This window comes from Oryzias latipes, chromosome 14, assembly GCF_053564925.1.
Source record: "Oryzias latipes strain Hd-rR chromosome 14, Olatipes_Hd-rR_3.1".
Classification (NCBI taxonomy): Eukaryota; Metazoa; Chordata; class Actinopteri; order Beloniformes; family Adrianichthyidae; genus Oryzias; species Oryzias latipes.
Window position 1 is genome coordinate 23943012 of NC_136250.1, and position 16862 is coordinate 23959873.

Consider the following 16862-nt stretch of genomic DNA (forward strand, 5'->3'; position numbering starts at 1 on the left):
AGTAGCATGAAGTTCATCATGCCCGCTGGGAAACAGATCTGGGTTTTCCATGCACCAGTCAACCACTTTTCTCTTTTATTATTATTTTAAAGACCCACTCTAATGAAAATGGTGTTTTGTTTTGTTTTTCTAACTTGTTCTTGTGGCATTTTTCTGATGATGGAGGACATATATAAAGGAAATTAAGCTCAAAATTGCCTTTGTAAGTATTTCTTTGTTCAAATCACTGTGGAGTGCGTGAGGAGTGGAGAGATACAGAATTAGGACCTATAGGCTGTGGTGGGTTGCAATTCTAAGAAGAGATATATAAATGTCAGCTTCTGGTTCAAAACTGCATGACTGAAGGTTTTTTGATTTTGTCTAAAAGCAGCATAATGATAATTAAAAGACCACCAGAAACTGTTAAAATAGATCAAAAGATGATTGGAGGTGGACTTTAACTCTTTTACACCAGAGCTTTAGCTCCAGCATTTACATTCTTTCGACTGACGTAACTCTCATTACGTGACAAAACAAAGCTGCAGTAGTTAACTGTACAGCAGTGAAGTGTTTACGCAAAGCGGATATTAAAAGCCGCTTTTCTGGTTCAGCTGATTGATGTTGATCGCGTGATTCATCAAAGATTTACAATATGTGAAAGAGCGTGTGGTATTTAGATGTTAAAGGGTTAAAGCTAAGATACTATCTCGGATACTCTACCTGCCTGTGCATCATACAAGGCCCCTTTAGATTATGGGATTCAAGGATGTGATTTGAAAGCAGAAACTTGCGGAAATTTAACGCCATCATGAAAATAGTGTGAATGCACAGAATGGCAAAACCTATTGGTAATCTGAGCACCAATTTTACCATGACCCCTGAGTAGAAATGCTTTCACAAACAGCAAGAAGCCTTTCCAAACTATGCAAAAGTGCTCAAACTACAACCAGTAAAGCTAATTATAGGGTGTAAATGAAAGGGAGTCACTAGAGCTGACCAATGTATGTGGACCAGTATAGATGTCCAGACAGAGGGGAATTGGAACCATGTCTCTGTTGCCTGGAGGTACAAGGAAGGTGTGCCTGCGCTTAGCGACCATCTCAGCATCAGCTGACAACTGTAGAAATCCTTGATGATTGTCATGAATCTTTTGTTTTGCGTAGTTGACTAGAGACACCTTGTTGCATGTACGACCATGCACGGATTTATCCAGTAATATTGGTTTAATGACTTCAGCTAGTTTGGGGGTTTAAACAGGCCCACTTTGCTTTACTTTGAATGACTGTCATGTTCACTCAGAAAATAAAGTTTGGTAAAAGTTTTGGAATACATTTTGTAAATGCTAAATGCTGCATTTATTGTGTCCAGCTTCAAAAGCTACATCATTCTGAAGTTCCTCCATCAAAATAAGAGTGCAGGTGTGGAAAAGTATCTGGAAAATTCTCCTCATCACCTAATATTGAAGTCTGCCACAGTAATTACCAGCAACAGAAACAGTACTGCCATGGTTACCCGTGGGGAATGGTGATTTGGGAATTTGTCTTTTATCCCTCAGCTCCCTTTGGGGCACCAAAAAAACATGTTTACTAATAATATAAAATAGTCCATAAAAGTTATAAGCTTTGTACAAAAACAATAAGGTGACTTCATTTTTCACAGTAGCCTTTAAAGTGTAGTAAACAGCTACTTTCTTCTGGGAACTTCCTGTATTTGATACATTGATTTCAGCTAATCCAGCAATTACATTTAAAAAAAATTGCTAATCAAAATCACTTTACTGAGAAAATACAATTTCTTAGAAGAGATTACCAGTATTTTGCAGGACAATGGAGACTTCATGCTGTATGGAGGGGGTGGGGTGACACAGTCACAGAGGACTTGGTCTTTGAAGACATCCCGGGCAGAGCATCCTCTCAATCGAGACATGCATTTACAAAGTGGTGGGTAAACACAGAAGTGAGATTCACATCTGGTAAAACATGAGCTGGATCCTCTTCATCATCTCGGTGGCCGAGGCTCTTTTGTCTTTTTGTGACGGACAAATATCCACAAGCAAAGGTAGGCCTCACCTTTCACAATGACATAGTGCACAGGCACTAAGAAATACTTTATCAGTACAATTCTTTATGTGTGTTTATGTAGTGTTTCTAAGTAGAAATAGATCCAGTTGTGTTTTTATTAAAGTGTCTAGTACTCCAGCAGGTAGTCTGAATCTGATCACCTCCTTTCCATGTTGTCATATCACAAGAAGTTTCCTGATCATCCAAAAGGTCTCACAACTAGCAACAAAAAATATTGTTGTAGTTGGCTCCTACGGATGATGTATGCAGTTACTTTTTACAAGCTCATGCATTAAATCAAGAACAAAAACTGTAAGAGATTAGGAGAGCGGGTCCTGCAAGGACTAGAGATAAGTTGGATGTTGCTTCAGTCCATACAAAGTTTACAACACGTCTCATTTCTTTCTTATTGCTTTGTTGCTAAACACACAGTCTTGAACACACGTTTAGCCCTTGTTGTTCACACTTGACAAGCAGGGAGGTGTGTCTTTCTTTTTGACCCTCTTTCTACTGATTGGCTGACTCAAGTGATTCCACATCCTGTTTGACTGAACACACCTGGTTTAGGTAGCCAGCATCAAGCAGTCCAGGGGAGCTGGAAACCGAGAAGGGATGATGTTCTTGAGGACCAGGGTTGGCCAGCCCTGATCTGGTGAATCTTGCTCCAGGCTTTTTTTTTCACAGCTCTATTCAGATATATGAAAGACACAGTGTCATATAATTCTGGCCAGACACAAACTGCAACTATTAATTTATCCTCCATTATCAATTTTAAAACCGTTGGCACATCTGTGAGTTAAAAGGGACGCCATCCAAACATCATTATCAAATCCGAGTCCCTGATTAGTCAAAGTTCAACCTGGTTTAACTTTCAACACGTGTTCAATGGCCGTGAGTTGTGTACGTAGAGCCAAAAAATGCATGAACATGAGAGCTTTGAACCCAGAAGCCCGAAACGCACACTTACAGGCGTTTAAATGAACTTTTCATGGTGGCTTAAACCCACGCTGCTGAGGACGGTTTGAATGGAGCTTCAGTCCGACATGTGTCGACTGAAGTTAGATGTCCGTGTTGTCAGAAATGTTGTGAGATTCTTTTTTAAGCGGCTGTTGTCTGTTCGTTCATGTAAAATGCTTTAGTTATAGGATTATGACATGCAGTATCATAATCCTATAATTTGAAGAAAGCACATACCTCATCACAAGCACAACTGTGGAAAACTGCTTTGTCATGCGAGTAACCTGGTAAAATGGTGTAAACATCTAATTAAAATGTAGACTTATTTTCTGTTATTTTCTATATGTAACCTCACTTTATGGGTTGGGAAATTGACAGATAAACATCTTATAGTTTGCCTCTTCTGTTTTGGTTTTGGTCCCCGCCCCCCTGGGTTCTCATGGTGGCGGTCGCAGCTGCTTGGAGCTACCTTTGGTTCCATCATTTGATGAGGTGTCTTTTCTGTGTTGGAGTGTCTTGTGTATTGGTCTATGTGTTGGTTTATCTTTTGAATGATCTGGACTTGTTCGAGTCTTTTTGCTCTTTGGTTGATCTTCTATCCATGTCACATGAATGGCTGACAAAAGTCGAAGTGGGTGTGAATTTAATGTTTTTGTCAACGGAAACATCAAATTTCCCCATAGGAATGAGTCAACACAGTAAAGAAGAGGACAGGGCCATGAATTAAAAAGAGAGGGTGATGAGAAATTTCTGTCTTTTTATTTCTAAAAAGAATACTTACTTTAATCTTGGAGAGTAAAGGTTCTCAGAATTTTGACAACTAAGTCAGAAATATGAGAAATGAGACAATAATAATAATTTCAAAAAGACAGAATTTCCCATCACCCTCTCTTTTGTTCTTCATGGCCCCAATCCTCATTAATGGTACCAAATCAAATCCAATCAATACGAATCAAATCAAATCACATCACATCCATCTTTATTCATATAGCACTTTTCATTTAGAACATAACACAAAGTGCTTTACACAAGAACAAACACATAAAACAAGCACACAAATGATGGATATAAACATTTGCGAACAAACAAAGAAATGCAGCTCAGTGGCCTAGTGGTAGAGTGGATGGTAGTGGGTTCAAATCTGTAGTCAGATCAAACGCAAGACTCATTGTTGGGTTAAACCACCAAATTCTGAGCTGGTTCCTCAGTGCAGCTCATGTCTACCAGAGGATCGGTTAAATGCTGAGAACAAATTCATAAGTGAAGGAACATTACTTTAGTTATAATTTATTTTATTTCTGGCAAAATATAGAATACAACTGATAAATTAATAATTCCTTCAACAATTCAATCCTTTTCAGCAAAAAAACCCCAAAAACTATTGGAAGTGATTTGGAAGCAACTTATAGCTCATTTTATACAGAAATTGAACCGTTTTGAATGTTAATTTAGTATTTTAGATTTGATAAAAAGAAGTGTGTTCACGATAATTAGAGCGGTGAATTGTTCTGACAACCTTTGTTATAATATATACAGAGGATATTCCTCCAAACTTCATTACGATGTTGAACATATGAAAATGCTTGAGTGTAGTATAAAATATGTAATGACAGGATGTTATGACTGAATAATGGACAAAGATTGGACCAGCCTCCTGTAATGTTGCTAAAACGGCCAGTGCTGCCAGCAGTGTAGCTTAGTGTTGTCTCATCATTTACTAAAAATTCCAGTTTTTGTTCTTAAAAACAGAGTATTTGCAGCTGTAATGCCTGAGCATGTGGTCTGGGCATCTATGTTTCACCATTTTTTCTAGACACATACCTGACGTGTCGTCTGTAACAGTTGAAGGTGGGGAAACACTTGGCCGCACAGCAACACTGCTCTTGTGAAGCTGCTTGAGGCTTGTTTCCTGCAGACGCTCTTGCAGGGTTTTGAGAATGATTCATGAAGCTTGTGAACACGCCGTTCAGGAAAAAATGACTCAGTCACACCACTGTTTCCTTCTCCCACCATTTCGCTGTGAGTGACAGTCATCTGTGGGATGTTTCCTGCAATAGCGGAAAAGAACACCAGAGCAACTGCATGCGCACGTACACATACATGCTGTGTGTGCTCGCCCACACTCAGATATTAATCATACATTTCTACAAAAGATGGCAACCAATTCCTTCATACACAAATGTGTCTGCCTTCAAACTATGTTGTCTTCTTCTCAGTACTGACGCCATCAAATCCTGATTTGTGCAAATCTATTTTTAGACACATCTGAATGATCCAGCTTTTGAAACACAACAAAGATGAAGGAATCAGTTTGGCACAAGCATGTAAGAGACATTTAAAGGTTTATTGACTTCATCTGCACGGTTTTGCATTTGATGTGTTTTTTGGTAAAGTAGATTTTCTGATCCTGTTCCTGAGGGTCACAGGGTGTTTGCTTCTCCTTTTTCTTTAGCTTTTGGATTCATAAGTGTCTGCGTTTCTAACTGCAGAAGTGGATGCATGGATTTTATTTCATAGACACTTTTCTCAGCCAGACTATAACAAAGCAGTGGACTCCTGACAGTATCTTTAAATATATTGTAGGAGTACCATAAAAATACAATAAGATGCCTAAAAGCAATGAATTCTATACATATTTGTTACTTCTGCTTTAATTTTTTTATCTGTTATGTATAAAAACGTGATGGATCTCATTTTCAGCCTCTTGCTCAAAAAGCTATGGAGCAGAAAGTAAAATGTGTCACTAACATGGAATCCTGTTTAAGTCCTCTGGTTATGCTGGCTTGCTGTGGTATCTGGCTGACAAAGATGCAGTTCCCTCAGAAGACACGCTTGTGTTGTGGGGGCCTTCCAACAAAGTCAAAGTATTTCAACCAAAAATAGCAGATGTAGAACACAATGTTCCTCCTGACAAAAGCTGCTGTACACAAGAACAAAGAAAAAATAAAATAAAAGAAAAACTAAATACTTCAACGTTAAAAATGACACCTTAACATTTAAACTATACTTAAGCTCTAACATGTCTATACACTAAGTGCAGCATGTCTTTAGAGCATGCAACAGAAAGGTGCACAGAGACACAGGAAAGTCCCAAGCAGTGATATAGGTCAGAGTCAGAGACCTGCTCATGTAAACAAGTTCTTCTGTTGTTTATCATACATAGTAAAATGTTTTTGGTCAATTTTTTCTGAAATATACACATTAAAATAATTTTTAAAAAATCATTGTTATTTCTTTATAAAATACATTTGTGATGAAAAGTGACAAGGACTGTGGTTGAGATAAAAGTAGAGCAAGAGCCTGTTGAGAACTCACTGTTCTTGTTTCAGGTCTGGATGGCTATTGTGGTTTTTAGGAGAGGCTATTCCAAGCGGGGGAGCCCCCATTGAGCTTAAATGATGTCTTAAACACACAAAAGCCTTCAAAATCTATGTTAGTATAAAAAAATTAAACAGTTTGTCTAGACCAAAAAATGTAGTGACCAGCCATCAGCTTTCCCTTTCATCCTCACTTCCAGCTGCAGCCGGAGTGGAAAACAAATGTAGCTGCCTCTGATCTACCTTCCACTGATAAACATAACCTTCACCTAAACTTTCCGCAGCAGCACACAGAAGCCCCCAGGCAACAGCACCATGGTTTCCTCTTCTCCTCTGACACCAGGGTCACCACAGCGCTGTCTCTTCTCATCCACCGTCATGCACCGTACACCAGTATGAGCTCAGCTGCAGAGTCACCTCTGCTGAGAAACACATCTCTTTCTTAAATCGAGTTCGCTTGCATCTAAAGCTGCTTCCGGAGTGCAAATGAATAAAAAAGTCAGGAACATTCCGTTTGCCTTAAATGTATTAATATGATCTGTGATTTTGTTTTGAATTATCCACAACGCTCCATATAACTCAGTGTTTAATTATGACAGGTCTTGACACCTGCGTGAGTAATTGCTGCAGCAGGTTCCAAAAGAACAGAAAGGAAAAAGACATGACTCTTTTTAGTAACCTGACTTCAGATTTACCTCTGGATCCATATCCCAGATCCATGTCATACATGTGCAGTGCTAAATCCATTCTTCATGTGTGTCCACTGTGATTCAGAGACACTGAAAAGAGGAGTGTCTGATTCATTTGTTTAAAAAAAACGCAAGAACAGTCAGAATAGAGAAAATGTACAATGACACATCACAAAACCATTTGTTCCCCTTTTATCAGCAATCGTGTACAGAAATGTTTCTACTTTGCCAAAATTAGCCAGAGTCTAATTTTACAACCATGTCCTACACTAGAATCAAGTATAGCTTAAAGTCCCACTCCTTTGATCTATTGTCAAAGCATTCCTAGTGGTCTTTAAATTAAGCTGCTTTTAGCCCAAATCAAACAACCTATGTTATTCTCTAGGACATAGTTTCTGCAGAGCTGCAGAAGTTTGTTTGAAATTCACCTGGGTTGTTGGTGGGTCTGTAGTTGCCATTGACTGCATAATAAAATATAACTGGGTCAAGTGTGACGTCACACATAGAAAATGCTTTGCTTCTGGTTCCACCCAAATTAATTCAATTCAGTCGCCATTTTTCTGTGACATGTCCGTTGCCATGTTGGAACCAGACATCTTCAGTGAGCCGTGTTTGGTTTGTCTACATTTCTATAGCAACTGCTCCCTTTAATCAGGAGTAAGCATGTTAGAAGGCCACACCCCCTCTACTGAAATCAGCCTTGGGAGAATCGGTCAATCAAATGCTTCAAACATTCAATGGGAGGCCACCTATTTTTACTGAGGCATCTGATGAGTCAGTTTATAACTTGAATAACTTGCACCACAGCAAAAAATAGAATGAAAAAAAAAAACTAGGATTAAAAAGAACATGTTATTCAAAGGAAGCAAAGGAATAACGCTTATTCAGACAAATAGAATGACTGAGTAACAGCTGTTTATTTCTTTAAGGAAGTCTATGGAATTTCGTCTTTTTGGGACCAGCGGCTACTTCCTATTTGGACTGTGCGTGTGTGTGTGTGTGTGTGTGTGGGGGGGTGTTAATCAGTCCAGTTCTCATTTATTGTCAATAGTTGGCACACAGAAACCCTGCCCCCCTTCCCTCCCTTTCGCTGTTGACACACTCCTCCCATCCCCAACCTACCATTACTGGTATCCCAAAAAAGGCAAGCAATAATTAAAGCTCTCCAGCTGTGCAGTTTAGATCCAGATTCCAGCTCAGACGAGGAAATCAGAGACGCACATGGATCTATTTGTCTGCAGGTGGATGATTCAGAATGGAGCAGAGCAGGGAGCTGGTGAACCAGCAAGTGGGCCACAATCTTTTTCAACCAACATTTTTTTTCTTCTCCTGATACACAACAATTTGCAATTTTCTTAATGCATGTTTTTCTTCACCAAAAAAAATGCTAAAAACAAAAATACAGTTTTCATCAGTTGCTCTTAAACGGTTTTGTAACAGTGTGACTGTTAAATATTATTTTGTTGCTGGTTTGCACTGAGCAGATATTCTAACTTCTTGAAGTTTTCATGGGTTTCATCAGCTGGAACTCCAATTTATACAAAAATAAACAAATAAATAAGCATTGGGCCCTGAATCTATATGACATGAAAGTCCTTCTTTCATGGAATTATTGAAATGAATCGGTTTTCCATGACATTCATATCTTTGGAAAGGCTCTGTACTGTACATGACCATTTTAACACAGCTGGCCCTCTAAATAAAACGAGCTGCTCAAATCAGTTTAAGCTTGATCAACTCCTCAATTCCTTTTCTTTTAAAACCTTTATCAAAAATGCATGTAACGTAAATTTTAACATAGATTTTCCACCTGAATAATGAAGTCTTCTGTCTTCTCCTGGACATCTTCCCAGCTCCTGACAGCATCTCTGGCTCATGGGCCGCTGGCAGCTCAGGAACCTCCATTTCTGTTTATGGCTCAGCAGACTTTCAGACAAACCAGACTTTCCGGGTCTCTGCGAGCCAAGGATCAGTGTTTTTTCATTGTTGGGAAACAAGTGGAAACATGACAGAGATGGGTGGACTGCATCCTGGGGGGCTTCACAGCATCAGCATCTCCTCCACTGCATGCGAAAAGAAAGGAGAAACTCTTCACAAGTTAATCCAAACTGGTGAGTTGACTGTTGCAGCTTTGATGTAAAGACGTAGGTATCTATCAATTGAATGTTGTTAATTGTTACATCAATATATTGTATGAACTCTGAAAAAATGTGTATTTTCATTAAAAAACATAGCTGCTGTTTGGGGATTTTAAAATTTAAACAGAAATATCCAAAATGAGGAAAACATTTGTCAAAACAACAGTTTTAACCAGCAGGACCTGCTTAGGACCTTCTTTGTAGAACGTCTTGCTTGTTACGACATTGTAACTTTACTTTGTAGATGTTCAAGCTCTTGATGTCACAGCACAACTTACCAGCATCCAGTTTACATCAATCACAGTGAACTCTTGCAGCCAGGCTAACCTCACTGAGAGTTCCACTGAGCAGGTGAGTATGCTACACGTTTAAACTGTGGCTAAATCCAAATGTGTAAAATTCCATAAGTCCATTTTACCATTTTATCATTATCTTTGTCCCCACAGATCCATCAGTCCCCAGTTTCCCAGATAAAATCCACGAAGGATTCAGACCAGGTCCAGATTAAGATCCAGAGCTTTTCCAAAGGCTGTGTGAAACTAAACTTCACTCTCACCTTCAGCCAAAGTCACAACCACAGCATAAGAAATGTTTCCAAAGAGGTGGATTCATCAACAAACAGCTCCAAGTACACTGCAAACAGTGCAAACATAAATGGTATGTCTGTGCTGGTATTTTGTTCTCTTGTTTTAAGTAAATAAAAAGTAAAATTAACGAAAGAATCCCAAAATATTTTAGACTATTCAAGTAAAAAAAAATACAAAAACAAATTGGACAACATAAAAAAACACTTAAATTAGTTAATTGTCACATTACAGTTCAAAAAACCATTCGGAACATTGACAACGTTTACATTTGTTGATGTACTGTTAAAAAAGGGAGATCATGTGACCTTTCCTTCAGATAAGGCCTTTTGTTTTTTTGCTTCCAAATAAATAAAGAGGTAGCTGAACTATAACAACTTTGACCATGTGAAGCATGGTGGTAGATAAATTATCATATGGGCTTTTTCTGCCAGCACATGATCTAGGTCAGGATCTGGAAGTCTAACTCTCCACTTGTTTTCCAGTTATTTCACCTTAAATACTTGGTGATGATCATGCAGGTGTATTTGGTTAATCAAACCTGGAGTTACCTGATCTCTCTAATTAGCAATGAGTGGGAGAGAACAGATTTTCATGTGAACATGAATACCAGTCAGTCAGTAAAACATACATTTTTCCTATACTGACTCAGTAAATCAAATAATGGATATGACTTTGACACCATGAATAGCTAGCAGTACCTCTGCAACCACCATTCAACCTGAGCCACAAGTTTTTCCCACGACTTCCTCAGAGTTTGCAGTTTCCACAACTACCCAAACAATCTCACTACTGACAACCGTTTCTGTCTTGCCAGTTTCCAGCAGACTGCCAACAACGACGTCGGCCATGAAACCAGCCACTGTCACCTCTGTGGGAGGAGCTCTGTCAGAGCAGTGCAGGGTTGCTGCTATCACTGTGACGCTTGCAAAAGATTTTCTACTGGACTACAACATCCAAGAGAACTCTCTGTACCTGGGATTGATGGGATGCCGAATCAATGGAGGCAACTCCACTCACGTTCAGCTGACTGTGGCTTGGAATGAGTGTGCCATACAGCTCATTCACGTAAGACCATCCTTTCCTTCCCAGGCTCAACTGCTCTAAATACATGCTGCTCAAGCTCTTAGAAGAACCTACAGTTTTTAAACAACTGTTTCATGTTTTCAGAATGAAAGCCATTGCATGGCATCGGTAACCTTGTTCAGCACTGTGGATCCTTACACGTCACCAAATGGTACAGTGGAGGTTCCAACAGTGATGCTCCAAGTTCCCATCATGTGCACATACTCAAAGGAAATGTTGATCTCTGCAGACTTTGGCTCTATGGGGTACGTTTTCAGAAGCTCCTGCCATGTCTTTATGTCCTTTAACAGCTAGGAGGGGAGAGGGCAGTTCAGCAGGTTGGCCAGTAATCAGAGGGTAGGCAGTTACATCCCTGCTTTCATCAAGTATAAATGAAGAGTGCCTGATTAACGGACACATTGTAAGCGCTTTGAGTGTCTAGAAAAGCGCAGACAAATCTAATCCATTGTTGTTAAAGGATCATTTCCAACAACAATTTCCTTGACAGAAGAGAAATTAAAAAGATCTGTAACGGCGGAGGAGTATATGAGAACTTTAGCAAGTATGTGTGATGTCACCCATTAAAGACGGCTAACTTGTGGTTCCAATAAAAGAAAGTCAATTCAGCTGCCAGTTTTTTTTGCAAAACTGACGCTGCCATGTTGGGGCCAGAAATTGTCAGTGTGCAGCACTTGCTCTGAGTCATTGTTTCTATGACAACCATTCTCACCAATCAGGATCAACCTTGTTGGAAGGCTTTACCACTTGAAAGCGGGCTTGGGAGAATCTGTCAATCAAAGGTTTCTAACATTACACCTGAGACCACTTACTTTTACTGAGGCATCTGACTGGCTTGTTTATAACTTGAATAACTTGCACTACAGAACAAAACAAATATAAAAAAAAGAGGATTAGCAACAACATGCTAAAAAAATGTTAGCAAAGCAAGAACGGTTATTCTGACCAGTAGAATGACGGAGTAACAGCTGTTTATTTCTCTATAGAGGTCTATGGGATTTTGGCTTCTTGGAACCAGCGGGCACTTCCTGTTTGGACAGCAAGGAGGAGGGGTCTCTCAGTCCAGTTTCCATATAGAGTCAATGTTCATTCAAAACAAGCCCAGTGTAGTTAAACATGGCAAAAAAAATGCCATTTCAGTGGAAAAAAAACCAATGAATGAGTCCCACTGACATTTACTGAACTGTGACGTTTCAGACTTGTCTCATTTGCTTATTCATCCAAGGAGACCACATTCAGGAATGCACATTTACTTCATTTTATTTCTTCAAATTTTGGTAATGAACTAAGACTGTTGGGTGTATTAAAAAAAATTTTTATAATCATCCTCTTAAAGATTTGACAAAACACTGACATGTAGTTGAAACATTTTTCATTAAGTAGGGAAATGACATCAGCCAAATCATTTCTCAGTAAAATTACATTCAAGGAACTTTAAGGGACCTAGTCTGCTGTCTTGTACCCAGGTATGACGCGGTCAAAGACGTCTTCGGCCGTGTGGGGGCTCTGCCTGTGCTGCTGCAGCTGATGAACAGCTCAGCACGTCTGCCTCTCAACCACAGGCTGTCCTCGCAGCAGGATCTGGTCTTGGAAGTCAGCATCAACAGCACTTCAGAACAGATCAAACTGATCATTAACAAGTGCTGGGCCACTTCCACCCAAGACCCTGAGGGTGGTCACAGCTACACCTTCCTGGAAAACAGGTCTGCTTCACTACAGAGATCTTATTTTTTATTTTTTTAGTGCATTACCACAGTTATAAAATGTAACTTTCCATCACGCCATGGATACAAATGACAGGTTTGTTTTTCTCTTTAGTGACCCTTTTAAACAGTTTAGAATTTGACTTATTTCCATCTCTGTACATTATCTAAGGATTTAAAAAGGTGTTATAAATTAGCGTTGTCATTTTGGAGGGAAAATTTTTGTTTTTTACGATGTCCATTCAGATGAACCTTTCTGTGTACATTTTTCATGTAGACACAAAGAGAAGAAGTGTGCAATAGCTGGAGAAGGTGTAACTGGTGTTTTATATTTTTTTTAATTTTGTATATATATAGATATATGTATTTTAAAAATATTGTCTTATTTTGCAGTTTTAGTTTTTATTTTATTATGACCTTTTTATTCCACTGGAAAAATTGCACTGTAATTTCGTTACACATGTACAATGACAATATAGATATTTCAAGAAGTAAAGAGCTATGAGAGCCACTGAGAACAGGGTGTTAACTTTTTTTCCTTAGGAATTTTTTCTTTGATTTTTCTGCATGCATGCAAAAGATGAGCACTGTGCAGCCCTGTTGATGGAATGCAACCTTGAAGACCAAACCTGAGGAACAAATGAGTACAGTCAAGTTAAATCACATCTGTATCTTCTCAGCTGTGCCCTCAATAGCTATACACAAGTGCTGATGAATGGGAACTCCACCACCTCCCGTGTGGCTGTGAGGATTTTCTCCTTTGTCAACCTGACTGTGGTCTATCTGCACTGTCAGGTCCAGCTTTGCATAGAGATGGGATCGAATACCTGCACAGCTGTGAGTACTTCCTGCTTTGGCAACAATGCACTTAGCTTCACAGCCACAGAACTAATTAGCCACTTGACTTGGATGTCTTTACTCGCTGTCATGGTCGTGTCACATAAAACACGCATGATTGTGTCTCCCTGCAGGACTGTCTACAAAGAACTGCTCGGACAGCAAAGACAGTTGGAAGAGCTTTTGGGTCATCTGGGCCTCTACTAAAGTCAGATGAAGGTGAAAATGTTAAAGAAGATAACAAGTTTCTCTTTTACAATGTGCACATTTACAGTATGCACCCTTATGAACCTTGAGCTCCCCTGGTACAGGGCTCTTAGTAATTCTTAAAATTAGAACCAAAATTTACGGCGAGGCTTCATTCATTTTTTGTTGAACAGCCTCCCAGACACTGTTCATTTTTTTAGAGGTAGGCTCAGGGGGCCTACCATTTAAATCTGGCTTATGGATGAAACTGAGGAAAGTAGTAATCTCATATTTACCTTTTTGCCTTCATACTTTCTTTTTAAACTTATTTGATTTGATCTTTCTGTAATTTAATTCATTTTTGTCATTTATAACCATCCATCAAGATTCACTTGTTTATTTGTCTGGTTATTAATCTCTGATTTTACTTTTTTGCCTTTAATTTTGTTTCCACACCAGTAATGAAGCGTTTGAATGGAGGGGGGGGGGGGGCAGTCCTTTGGTAGCTTCCTCTGTAAACACGAGTGGGGTGGAAACTGGTGTGGAAAGGTCCCCAAACCAATCGTTTCCCTACTTAAATACATCATTATCAGCTTGCTACTTGGCAACTAAAAAGATGAGTGAGGCCTGTAATTTTCATCACAGGTATACCTCAACTATGAGAGACAAAATGAGAAAAAAATCCATAAAATCACTTTTTCTAAATTTTTAAAGACTTTATTTGTAAATTATGGTGGAAAATAAGTGTTTGTTCACCAACAAGCAAGCCAGATTTCTGACTCACACAGACCTGTAACTTCGTCTGTAAGAGGATCCTCTGTCCTCCACTCCTTACCTGTATTAATGGCACCTGTTTGAACTGCTTATCTGTAGACAGCTGTCCACAACCTCAAACAGTCACACTCCTAACAGGTAAACAGCTTGATGAGAAGAAATCAATTATTAGGAAATAGAAGACACACAAGACCACTGATAATCTTCCTCCATCTGCGGCTACCTGCAAGATCTCACCCTGTGGGGTCAAAATGATCACAAGAACGGTGAGCAAAAATCCCAGAACCAACGGGGGACCTAGTAACCTGCATAGAGCTGGGACCAAAGTAACAAAGGCTACCATCTGTAACACATCACGCCTCCAAGGACTTATACCCTGCAGTTCCAGACGTGTCCCCTTAAAGCCAGTACATGTTCAGGCCCGTCTAGAAAGTTTGCTAGAGAGCATTTCGATGATCCAGAAGAGGATCAAGGAGTGAAAATGTCCTATGGTCAGAAGAAACCAAAATGGAACTTTTGCAGGAACTCTACTCATCATGTTTGGAGGAGAAACAATGCTAAGTTGCATCCAAAGAACACAATACGTACTATATGGTGGTGGCGAAATTACGCTTTGAGACTGTTTTTTTTTTTGTTTTTTTTAGCAAAGGGACCAGGACGACTGATCAGTGTTAACGAAAGAATAAATGGGACCATGTATTGTTTGAGTAGAAACCTCCTTCCATCAGCAAGGGCATTGAAGATGAAACATGGCCAGGTCTTTCAGCATGACAATCATCTAAAACACACTACCCGGGTAACTAAGGAGTCGCTGCGTAAGAAGCATTTTGAGGTCCTGGAATGGCCTAGCCAGTCTCCAGATCTCAACCCCATCGAAAATCTTTGGAGGGAGTTTAAAGTATGTGTTGCTCAGTGACAACTCCAAAGCATTTCGGCTCTGGAGGAGATGTGCATGGAGGAATGGACCAAAATACCGGCACCAGTTTGTGAAAAACCTTGTGAAGACTCACTGAAAACGTTTGACTGCTGTCATTGCCAACAAAGGGTATATAACAAAGTATTGAGTTGAACTTTTGTCATTGACTAAATACTTATTTTCCATCTTAATTTACAAATACTTTCTTTAAAAATCAGACAAAGGGATTTTCTGGGTGGAAAAAATTCTCATTTTGTCTCTCATAGTTGAGGTATACCTATGATGAAAACTACAGGCCTCTCTCATCTTTCGAAAGTGGGAGAACTTGCACATGTGTTGGCTGACTAAATACTTTTTTGCCCCACTCTATGTGCTTTACGAAGAAAGTTTGATTTGATTATTTTAACACCCCGTGACCTTCCCATGTTCTTTTCTGGCTCTTTCAGAGCTGGGCATGGAAACACTTGACACTCCTTATGTGGCTGGTATCTCCTGTCTTGGAATCGGCCTGTCACTCTTCTTCATCATTGGATTTTTCTGTCTCTTTTACTACCAGAGAAACCGCATCGGACACCACAACTTCAATGTGAAACCCAAACAAGAAAACTTCACATACATTGACATAAACCCTTAAGACTGCAGCAAACAAATGGCTTCAGCAGATACACAACTGTTCCCACCAGATGTCCCTCTTGTACTGATTATATGAAGCTCATGATTGCACTCTAGTAATGCTTGACAGGAGATATCATGTTACCGTCCCTCCTTTACAGACACTTTAGGTGATGGTAACCTAGTTACTGTTGAAGCAAGCTCCGCTCGAAAACATCAAACAATAAAAATGATTTACATTGACAACATGACAAGAATCTTCTCTTTTCCTTGTTTATACCACCCATACCCACAGATGTTCTCAAGTCCCCCCTTTTGCAAGTCAAGTCTGAAGTCTTTGCATTTAAGATCAGGACTTAAAATATACTTTTAGATATTTTTTTGTCTTTAACTGTCATCAAACTACTTCAAATAATCTTTTGAGAATCTTTAACAGTTGTAAATAGTGTGTTTATGTTTAGACCTGACTGTGATGTCCTAGAGCTCAAAAAATAAGAATAAACAAATTAAACTTGGTCACAAGACCCAAGTCTCAAGTCAAGTCTCAAGTCTTTGAATGTGAGACTTCAGTGTGACCATAATCTGAGTCTCGAGTCTCTACCTGTGACAAAAGTTTTACTGTTGCTGCTTGTTGCGTAAAAATAAAGTCGTCTATATACTCTTGCATAGTTCCAGACTCTCATTTTTCTACTTTAAAAAAATAATTGCTTTAAAAGATTTCTTCTCCAGATGACTTCAACCTTTCACCCCATGGTCAGTTCCCATAATCCCACACTGCCAACAGCAGGCTCATGGCAGCAGCTTCATTGACAGGAATACTAAACAAGATGGGCTTTCTCTGTCCCTGAAGGTCTGCAGTGGAGGAGGGTTTACAGTGAAATGAAGTCGCTCCTCCTCCAGAAGAAGCCAGTCCCCCCTTTTTGTCGGAAACCTGGCAACCCATCTCTATGGCAACCCCTCAGTTTAGAAACAGAAGACAGTTGCAACCAAAATAGAAGGAAGCGCTGGAAATGCTGGAGTTCAAAAG

General features: G+C 39.4%; 1 protein-coding gene across 1 annotated transcript; it reads left to right on the forward strand.

Moving 5' to 3' along the window:
* Positions 1–1831: 1831 nt before the first annotated feature.
* umodl1 (uromodulin-like 1) lies at positions 1832–16000 on the forward strand. Its single transcript, XM_023962907.2, has 10 exons — positions 1832–2037; positions 8856–9113; positions 9385–9491; positions 9587–9797; positions 10542–10792; positions 10895–11055; positions 12274–12510; positions 13191–13347; positions 13482–13566; positions 15670–16000. The coding sequence occupies exons 1-10, from the start codon at positions 1959–1961 to the stop codon at positions 15855–15857; spliced, it is 1734 nt and encodes a 577-aa protein (XP_023818675.2). The 5' UTR covers positions 1832–1958; the 3' UTR covers positions 15858–16000.
* The last annotated feature ends 862 nt before the right edge of the window (positions 16001–16862 follow it).

What these genes read in the sequence shown, in the direction of transcription:
- umodl1 (XM_023962907.2), top strand. Translation starts at nt 1,959, where the DNA reads ATGAGCTGGATCCTCTTCATCATCTCGGTGGCCGAGGCTCTTTTGTCT. An exon ending in GTGCCATACAGCTCATTCAC is followed by an intron (nt 10,793 to 10,894) that starts GTAAGACCATCC and finishes TCATGTTTTCAG; the next exon opens with AATGAAAGCCATTGCATGGC. An exon ending in GCAGACTTTGGCTCTATGGG is followed by an intron (nt 11,056 to 12,273) that starts GTACGTTTTCAG and finishes TCTTGTACCCAG; the next exon opens with GTATGACGCGGTCAAAGACG.